This window comes from Notamacropus eugenii, chromosome 4 (assembly GCF_028372415.1).
Source record: "Notamacropus eugenii isolate mMacEug1 chromosome 4, mMacEug1.pri_v2, whole genome shotgun sequence".
Taxonomy (NCBI): Eukaryota; Metazoa; Chordata; class Mammalia; order Diprotodontia; family Macropodidae; genus Notamacropus; species Notamacropus eugenii.
The window spans coordinates 37397733-37408192 of NC_092875.1; the positions used below are offsets into that span (position 1 = coordinate 37397733).

General features: G+C 44.6%; 1 protein-coding gene across 2 annotated transcripts in view; it reads left to right on the forward strand.

Annotated features, from left to right (window-relative positions):
- MLXIP (MLX interacting protein) overlaps positions 1 to 6111 on the forward strand; it is a 66279-nt gene extending 60168 nt beyond the window's left edge. For both annotated transcript variants that reach the window (XM_072600555.1, XM_072600556.1), the window contains exon 17: positions 161 to 6111. In XM_072600555.1, coding sequence (XP_072456656.1) covers positions 161 to 291 — 131 coding nt within the window. In that variant the 3' untranslated portion in view covers positions 292 to 6111. The remainder of the gene's footprint in view (positions 1 to 160) is intronic.
- The last annotated feature ends 4349 nt before the right edge of the window (positions 6112 to 10460 follow it).

The following is a 10460-nucleotide window of genomic DNA, read 5'->3' on the forward strand; positions in this document are numbered from 1 at the left end:
TCCTTGTCCCCTGACCCCACCCTGGGTGAGAAGGGTTGGTGAGAAGGGTTTCCAGGATAGGTGCAGGTTAAGAGAAATGGTTGGGGGGGAAAGGTGGCTGTTGTGTCCTTGAGCTAGCTAATTCCCTGCTTCCTTCTTGTGGTCCCCTCTTCTCTCTTAGTGGTTTTGCTCACCCTCCGCCAGCTGAGCACAACAACCTCCATCCTCACGGACCCATCTCGGTTACCAGAGCAAGCATCTGAGGCCGTCACCAGAATCGACAAGAGGACAGGGGAGTCTCAGCAGCCTTGAGCCCATGGCCTCCACCATTAGCTCAGGGATCCCTCCCTGCGTCAAGGGTACCTGGCTCGAGAGCCAGTGTCCTTGGCTTTTCCCAAAGCCCATTTTCATCGCATCCCTTAGGACTTCCCTCTGATAAAGATGAACATTTTCAGCAGAAATATCCAGCTCAGGTTTGTAGCAGGCGAAGGGCCTGTCAGTAGTGATAGCCCATCTGCTGAAACACTGCATTACTGGGTTCCTGTGCTCAGTGACCTCAGATGTCAGCCTCCCCAGGATTCAGACTGTGAGAGCTGGTCCAGAAAAAGGGAAATGTTTGGCCTTGCTGCTGAACCTGCTTTACTTCACACCAGCTTCTCTGGAAGGCTTTACAGGAGTGGAGGAGTGAAATGGTTTCAGGACAAAGGAAGGGCTTCTCCGTCCACACCTACCCCCATTTCCAGATGTGGGGCTTGGTTTTTTTCTCTTCTTGCTTTTTTTATGGTAGTAAGGAAGGCTTCTCTTCTCTGACTCCAGTCCTCCTGATGTAGCATTTGGAAGGTGTCTGCCTGCCTGCACCATCAAGGTAGCAACTTTGACGCGCATCTGTAGCTTGTAAATACCCTTAAACTTATGTGCAAGTGGATGCTGCTGCATGGCATAGGCTGCTGGCAGGGAGTGGGAGGAGGGGAGGGAGTGCCTTCTAAAGAGAATCTTCAGTCTGCCTCAAGAACCAAAGCATTCTTGAGGACATGTATGTACAAGACATGAAAAGCTGCTGCACCAGTCCGGAAAATGATGGGAGAGGGAGCGTGCCATATAGTGACTTATCTAGCATCCTGGACATGAGAAGAAAGCTCTGGGGCTCAAGACCCAGAGCCCTCAGCCTTTACCTGGCAGCTCGACCTGATGTTTCCCTCCCTCAGCTTCAGAGCTGTGCTTGCTAAAGGGATTGAGAGCATTGTATAAAAGTTTGTTTGTGTAAGAAACCACTGTTCTTAAGTATCGCATTTGAAAAAAGCCAGGCTATATATTATTTCAGTTGTCTTCATTCTCAGCCTAGCCTCTACCCAGGACTCTTCTGAAAGTTCTAAATCCTAGATTTTCAGACCAAAGAAATTCCTGTAAGCAGAGACTGAGGAAAGGGAACCTGTCTAGTCTACCGTTCAGGTGACTGAGGGTAGTTGGGAGGCATCTTTATTGGCCTCGTGGATCAGGAGATAATTCTGAGTACCTGATCTGAGTGGAAGGGTGGACCTAGGAAAGGAAGGTCTTATCCATTAATAATGACCTATTTCAGTTATTTAACATGTATGTTCAGTCACGTATGTAGAAATTGGCCCATTTGCAAGGGAACCAGCCCAGGTTGGTAGATTGGATCTTTTTGAGTACTGAGAAAAACCCTCATTAAGACTGAAAGGATTGGAAATGTGTCAGGTGCAAAAGCTCAATTCCTGGCAGGTCACCCTCCATCTGGACAGCTTCCACGTGGCAGCTGTAGGTCTGGAGGGGTCTCTGTTAGTGGCGAGCTCTCCTCCCGGGGTGAAAGCCACTGCCTTTCTCAATGAGGCCCCTGCTACTCCCTCCTTCTGACTAGAAAAGTGGAAATAAATATGCATTTCACAGCCCTTGGCAAAGTGCCCCATTGTTCCCCATTTTAAAAATAGGCCAGACCCACTTGGCTGTAATTCTCTCAGGAAGGTGACGGCGAAGAGCCTGCTTCTTCTCCATCCTCACCAGGCAGTGAGCATTCCTTGTTGACTGCTCTGGGCCTAGCTCATCTCCAACAAGTTCTGGGAGTTTCTGAGCCCGTGGTGGTAAGCCCCTTCTCTCATCCACATTTCCCTTGGAATATAGGTAGAATGAGAGTACGTTTGATTTCCACCATTTTGGAGTCTGATTTGCATAAAAAGTAGTCTGTTTCATCTCCAACAAATAGGGCTTCAAATCCAGGCCTCAGAACATGTCCCTCTGCGCTTGCTGCCTGATTCAGAACCTGTAGAGTGGATCGCAGCACCAGCACAAGGTCGTTAGGGAATTACCCCTTCCTCCCCCTCTCCCCCTCCCTCCTCAGTCTGGAATCTAGGAAGGTGGAGGGAAGCAGACAGAGGGAGCTGCAAGGGAGAGGGAGAGAAGGGGGAGGGGGGGGCCTCTGTTCCCAGAGGAGCTGAGGCCTTAGGCTTGTGCCTCAGAGAAGAGGTGCTTCTCCTCTGAGAACTTGGATTCGAGTCAGCAGCAGATCAGAAGAGAATTTGGCCTCCTACTTTGCAGATTTTGTTGTGCCCTCCGAGTAAACACAGGAGTGAGGTTGAGCTACTCCTTGACAAACCTACAGGTCACAGAACCAGACCCCTGTGCTTCACGGCCTTGTGCTAGTTACCCAGAGTGCAAAGGAACACTCCTTGGGTGTCAGGGAAGCAAGCAGAAAGCAAGTGGTGAAAAGGATCGAGGCCTCGGTGTTGGTCCCTGCAGCCCATCCTGCCCTGGCCCGGAGCCCTTCTCCTACTGCAATGCCAGGAGCACTCCAGAAGTGGGAGGGGAGGGCAGGGTAGGGGGACAAGCAGACTTTCAACCTTCTCAGAATGTGAAATTGGCATCTTGCTTTTCTGACCTGCCATTCCTTTCTGCTAAATCAGTGTTTTTGAAATATTAAGGCAGTAAGTAGGTTAGGTTAGACTTCATGAAGTAGATGTATATGTGAATACTCACAAATTGTGTGATGAAGTGCATGTTTTCATTGTTTACCCACTTACTTAAATTCATTTATCCTGGTGCTCAAGACTTAACTGTGGTGACTGGGAAACAGAGCTCTACCTGGGCCTTCACAAGTTATGGTCCCAGAGGTTTTCCTCTTTGGAGATCACCTCTGACTGGGCCTGAATTTGTCTGCTTTTACCAACTTGCTGGGCAGGGGATGCTTGAGAAGCTCTGGAGTTTTGATCTGCTTCAGGGTGAGCTTGGGGGGATTCAGGGGTTATTTTAGCCAGCTGCCCAGGAAAATGGACAGAAAACAACTCTGACCTTCTACCTGGGATTTGTTTACATTCGCTTTCCCCCTTTCTTTCCCCTCTTCTAAAGAAACAGCTGAGTCTTTTGAGGGAAAAAAAATCACAGCTCAGAAAACTCCCCTCTGCCACACAAATCTCAGAAAGTGCTTTTCTAACACCATCTCTTTGATCAGCATTATCAGTTCTTGTTTCATGATGAGCATCGGAAATGTGAAGACGCCGCTGAAGCAGGCACCCGGTGGGGTTTTCTGAGCATTCTGACTTGTGTGTACTCCCTCCCACCACCCTCTCCCAACACAGCCCCCTCCCACACCCCTTCCACCTGGGTTTACAAAATCTGAATGATGTTTGCTTGCCTTCCTCATGCTGCAGGATGGTGACTGGGTTCCTGTTTTCCCCAGCACAAATAAAATGTTCATGAGAAGAAAATTTCCCTGATAGAAAGCTAGTGGGTAGAGAGGAGTGTAAGAAAATAGGGTGCCAAATATACCTAATGCTAACAGGAGCATGAGCAGGGATGTAGGGGATTGTCACTTGCAGCTGGGAAGGCTCTGCTTATCTCCTTCCATCCCCTCCCTGCTCTTGAGACCACATCTGTTTTCTCCCTTCTGAGGCCAGTCATGTAGCTGTTTTTGGATACCTTTTGGAAGTAGTCTCCATAATTCAGGGCTTCAGCAAGATTGGTCTCATGTCTTCTGGCAGCTGGCAGGAGACCCAACACTTGGAGATAGGCTCCGAAAAAGAAACCGGCCCAAATGTGATGAAATCATGCCCTGTTCTCTGATGGTACCAACTTAGCCCTATTATTTTCTCTTTTCGACACTCCTGCTCAGGAAAGTTGGTGGTCTCCCTGCTTACTGCCGATGCCCCTGGGGGGAAGTAAGGAGGGTAGGGATTGCTAGGGAGCTTAAGGGGGCTGTGGTAACCATGGTAACAAAGCACCCTGCTCTTCTAAGGCTAAGACAACTTGGGTGGTCATGGCTCTTTACCCCGAGGCCTTTCCTACCTTCTTCCCTAGGACTTGGAGATATTAACAAGTGAACACACTTCAAGGATTCCAGACTTTTATTTAATCTCTTGTCTTGGGTGTTACCTCTATCCAGCCAGACTTTTGCCATGTGACTAAAACCCGGTTCTGTGTCTAGAAAGTAAAAAAGACAGATTGAATTTCCACTGATGTTTGTAGACCTGTTCCCTTGTCAGCCAAATTCTTTTCTGGGTCTGGAGCAGGCTATGAAACAGTTGTGAAACTTGTCTCACTACTCCTGATCTTTCTGGTCTCAGTTCTTTTATATCTCATTTGCCACCAAGACAAGCAGATAAAAAAACCATCCGTGTGAATGTACACCCAGGCAAAACCGAGGGCGATGCCAATTACCTACCTCTCTGTGTGTGGTGTCCTCCCCATGGTGTAACATTGGAGTGTTAGGCTTTTCCTAAGAAGTTCTTAGTTCCTTTGTGTGTGCAGAAAAACACCTGCAGTTTGGGAGAGCTCCTTTCCCCAGGGGCACTCCAGCAAGGTTGTGGGCAGTACCAGTCAGTAGTAATTCAGTACCTTAGAAGAGCACTTTTTAAACTTGTTCCAGAGCCTTCATCTACACGATACCATTTCAGCCTTGCAGTAGCCCTGTAAGAAAGACACAAGCAAGTATCCCCATTTTACAGATGAGGAAATGGAAGACTTGAGGATACGACCTGATTTTTGAAAGGTGAAGGATCTTCAATGTGGTGTTGGTTCATAATTTCAGTTAGTTGGGGAAGATATTTACCTTAAATGAAAGGATGAGCGAGGAAATCTGGCTGTGTATCTGAAGTATTGAATAAGCCAGGCGGCCCATGGGAAGGAAGTCCTTTAAGGTCCTGGCAGAAAGCTCCCAGAGCCCTTCAGTGCTGGCCTGTGGTGGGGGAAGGATCAGGGAAGAAAGCAGACTCAGAGCGTGGAGGGGCCTGCCTTCCTAACTCTTATCAAATGGAACTACTCCTGGTGCTTATGAAAATCAACTTGGGGGAAAAAGGGAAAATTTGTCTTGAATATTTTCTTTTTTGTTTTTGTATCGTTGACCTAAATGGGATTTTTGGTCACCATACAACAATATTTAGTTCCTTCTCTTATTCCAACTTTCTCTTGAATCAGTGAGTCTGAAATCCAAAGCATAAGAAACTTTGAAATATTCTTCTGGTTTTGTGTTAGTAGGGATTAAGATGTCTCTGGAAGAAAGAGATTTAAAGGGTTTAGGAGAAGCTGGAGTTTTGAATATTTCAATATTAAGATTATAGCTCTAGAGCTGAAAAGGACCTCAGAGGCCTTCATTTTACATGTGAGGAAAAGGAGGCCCAGGGATATCACACAGTAAGTGCCAGAACCAGAATCTGAACCTAGGTCATCAGTACCAATAGTTTGCATTCAACTGATAAACCAGGATGAATGAACAGCTCCCGGCAGGGAGACAGGTTCTCCCGAGACCTCCCCATATTGATGATTTATTTACAGTTCTGAATCGTTCTTTGACAAAAGGAAGCCTGAATTCATTGGCTTTTACTGTAGCACCATGATATGCTGTCACTTTTCCTGGTTTTAGTCTGTTGCATAAATGGTTTTATTGTGAGTTTTGTTCAATATTTGTTTCAGGGTTCATTTCAGTAATCTAATTTGTTTTGGGGATGAAACCCCAGAGAACAGAAACCTTTGTCTTTGTCTTTATGTGGAAGGCAGTCCTGCTGCACCCTCCATCATGCCCTCCATTGTTCTGCTATCCAAAAGCACATTTCCACCAGCTGTATTCAACACTACAATGCATTTTTTTATATATTTGCAGCCAAAACAATAAAAACTTATTTTTTGGAAGAGCTTGTGCTATGGGGTGTCTTTTAAATTCAACCTGGGTAATAGAAAGGAATGTTAGAATAAATGAAAAAAAAAAACTTCAATAGTTGGTTGGGGGAGGAAAGAATGAAGATGCCCAGTTACTGAGACAGGCAGCGACCCTGTTTGTGAGGACCCCTGCCAATGGGCTGCCACTCCTGGGCACTGATGATTGCAATCAAGTGAGTATTTAGGTGCCACCTGAAGGTTTGCAAAACACTATACATTTATTATCTCCTTCAGGCCTCACAACAGTCAGGTGAAATAGGTTGTACTGATTAGAAAAATGAATAAGAGTGACTTAACCCAGGGCCATATAGCTAGGAATCTCAGGCAAGATTTGAACTGAGGTCTTCCTGACTCCAGTCTAATGCCCTATCCACTGTACCACCTAGCCACCAGCAAGGAATGCTCCAATACCAGAAAAGGCAGAAGAGGGACATCCTGGTGCCAGGAGGGGTCGAACCCAGACTCCCACTACTTGACCCTAGATTTAAGCACCTTTCATTTTGTTCCTCTGTCAAGAGGCTTTCAGGAATCGACCTTGGTAGGTGACTCCTGAGCCACTCAGCTGCCCTTGGGGACTGCCCACATGAGCCTGGAGGGGGGACCTAAAATGGCTGGGAAGGCCACCCCTGCAGATACTCCTGGAATTTAGAGCAATTTTGGTTCATTTCTACATTATAGTTCCCAGAATAGCTTCTGCAGCTTCACTCCACATGATGTTCAAATGATCCACAGTAGCAGGAGGCCTCTTCTGGGCCTGCCCCGGTTCTGTGACCAGACAGCTTGCTCCTCTCAGATCCAAATCTGTTGACTGAAAATGCTAGGCTGACAGACCCTTGTCTGATCAAACCAACTCATCTTATTCAAGGGAAAATGTATTTATCTTGAGTGGAAAAGGTATTCACTCATTACACAAAGTAAAATTTTAGCTTTTAGCACCAGAGAGAAAGATGACAACTCCTTTCGGTGCCCCTTCTCTTGGATTTGTTTTGGTAATGAACTAAATTTGTGGGTCATTTGGAAGGACAGTAGAGAGCCTGGATAAGTTGGGGGAGAGAATAAGTAAGCCCTGAAGGGAGCAGAGGAGGAATTTAAAATAATGTCTTCAGAGGGAGGGACAAGGAGGGATGGGGTAAAGCCAGGCTGAGAGCAAGAGCACAAAGGCTATAGAAACAGGAGTCTTTCTGATCAAAGTTTCTAAAATTGGAAAGAGAGATGTAAGTAGGCACTTCTGCTGTGAAGGCCATATTCTATTTACCTTTGAATCAAGATGTGTGTAGAACCAACCCTGCTCTGAGCAGACACTCAAAATGCCAATGGTTATGATTCTAACAATGAAATTGAATCAAGAAGTGTTAAATGTTTATAATGTATCTACAAATATGAGGAGAAAGTTCCTACCTTCAAGGAGTTTATATTCTAATGGGAGAAGGCAACACATAAAAGGAAGATGGGGGAGGAGGGAGAGGGGACCTAGATGAGGGTGTGGTGGAGATTGTCTGGAAAGCCAGAGAGGAAGGAAGACATGGCCAACCTAAACCCTGCCCTAAAATGGAGAATCTGGGAAGAGCTGGCCAATCAGAGGAAGCAACTGCAGCAGTGAAGTGTATTTCTAGAGCGAGGAGGCCATGGGGTAAATTTCCAGTGTTGAATGAATACAAATGCATTCATTCAGTATTTTCTATGTACTAGACTCTGTTCGGACACAAAATCAAGAGATCGAGGCAGTCCTTTCCTCAAAGAACTTGAAATCCAGTAGAGAAAGAACATGTAAAGGGAAGCTAGAGTCCAAAAGGGTGAAGGGGAGGAGTCATGCGTGGGGTCAGAGAAGTGATGTAGCAGTCCAGGGGGTCAGGCAGGACAAGGGGCCACCAATCTTGGTCCAGGGTCTCCAAAGAAGCAGTTTTGAGTTCCAGTGGAAAGACCAAGAGATTGTTGGATTGCGGACAACAGGGCTAGGAGAGCACAATATGGTGGCCTTTGGATTGGAAGAGATAAAGTGAATGTAGATAGAAATCCATCTCCATTTGTCTATCCCATAGGACTCTTGCTCTTCAGCTCCCAGAAGTCAGTCAATTGATAAACATTTATGAGGCTCTTACTCAGTACCAGACACTGTGCTAATTCCTCCGGATACAAAAGAGACCAAAAGACAGTCCCTGACAAGGGAGCTTACAACCTAGTAGGGAAGACAACATGAAAATGTATTTAAAGCAAGCTACATACAGGATAAATAGGAAGTAATTAACATAGGGAATCAAGAGGGGTTGGGAACGGCTTCCTGTAGGAGGTGGAATTTTAGTTGGGACTTAAAGGAAGCCAAGAGAGGTCATTAGTTGGAGAAGGATGAGAGTTTGCCAGAGGGTTCACCCAATGTGCTGAGAGCAAATGTATCTTGGTTTCTTATGAAAGAAACCTTATGAAGGTACCAAGGAAGATCTCAGTCTACGTACCCATCAACCCTTGCCCTCCCTCCACTTGTGACTAGCCCCTGTCTTCATATCAGACATTTACCTGTTGACATCTCGGTCTTCTCACATTCTTTGAAATTCTTTAGTTGTTGTATGTTGCCACAATATGAGGAGAAAGTGTGGGAGACCTCTGGCACATAGCTAATTTAAGAGAAATCATGGACAGGAGTCATACAGGATGGACACCCATGGATGCATTATCTTCTGCAGAGTTAGAGTGCTGGGGTCAGAGGAAGCATCTGAAGTGATCACAGAGCCAGGTGGGAGCAAGCTGGTCACACCTACCATGGGCCCTCTCTGTACTCCATCATTTTCAGTTTTTCAGACATGTGTTTCATGTCTCAGAATTGTTGGTATTTCACGAATATTTGTTAAATCAGTGGTTAATTCTCCAAGGTTTGATTGTAGAATCGAACGATCTCTACATTCTGAGTAACCTTATTAACTCCCATGGATTAAGCTGCCATCTTTGTACTAATGATTCCTACACACACACACACACACACACACACACACACACACACACATACACACACAGACACACACACACACACTGAGCAAAGTTTTTAAAAATTTTAAAAATTAATTTTACATTTTAATTTTAAAAATTAAAACTAAAAAGCAAACACCTCAAAACATATCTATGTAGTCCGGCAAAAATAAATTGCCAAATAGCCAAATCTGAAAATGTCTATACCTTTCTAAGTTTATCACCTCTCTGTTGGGAGGGTAGATGTTTCATTTTCATTCTTTTGGACTTAGGGTTTACCACTGCATTAATCAGAGTTCCAAAGTCTCTCAAAGTTGTTTTTCTGTATAATGTGTTGCTATGGTTTAGTCATTTTTCAGTCTTATCTAACTCTTCATGACCTCATTTGGAGTTTTCTTGGCAAAGATACTGGAGTGATTTTCCATTTCCTTCTCCAGTTGATTTGACAGATGAGGAAACTGAGACCAACAGAGTTAAGTGACTTGCCCTGGGTCACACAGTTAGTAAGTTTCTGAGGCTGGATTTGAACTCAGGTCTTTCAGATTCCAGACCCAGCACTCTATCCACTGCACCACCTAGCTACCTAGCTGTAATATTGTTATTATTGTATGAGTTCTCCTAGTTCTGCTCCTTTCACTCATAAAGTTCCTCCCAGTTTCCCCTGAAACTTTCCACTTCATCATTCCTCATGGCACAATTATATTCCATTGCATTTACATACATGCTGCAATTTATTTAGCTCTTCTCCAATAAGCAACCACTCTCTTAGTTTCCAATTTTTTGGCTGCCAGGAAAAGAGCCATTATAAATATTTTCAGACACAGAGATCCTTTTCTTCTTTCTTTAATTTCTTTGGGGGTATAAGCTTGGTAGTGGTATAGCTGAGTCAAAGGGGTTCTGGGCATAGATTGGAATTGCTTTCCATCATGCCTGGACCACTTCACAGCTCCACCAACAATGCATGAGTGCATCTTATTTTCCCACACTCTCTACAACATTTGTCATTTTCCTCTTTTGTCATCTTTGAAAATCCGATAGATGTGAAATGGAACTTCAATGTTGCTTTAATCTGAATTTTCCTAATTATTGATGACTTAGAGCATTTTTTCACATAATTGTTGATAACTTAGATTTCATCCTTTGAAAAATACCTTTGACTATCTATTGGAGAAGGACTCAATCTTATAAATCTAAATTTATATACCTTGGGAATGAAACTTTTAGCCGAGAAATTTATTGCAAAGATTTTTCCCCTGGTTATCTGATTCCCTTATAATTTTTACTACATTAAATTTGTGCAAAATATTTTAAATTTTAAGTAGTCAAAATTGCTCATTTTATCTTGTGTGATACTCCCTATTTAT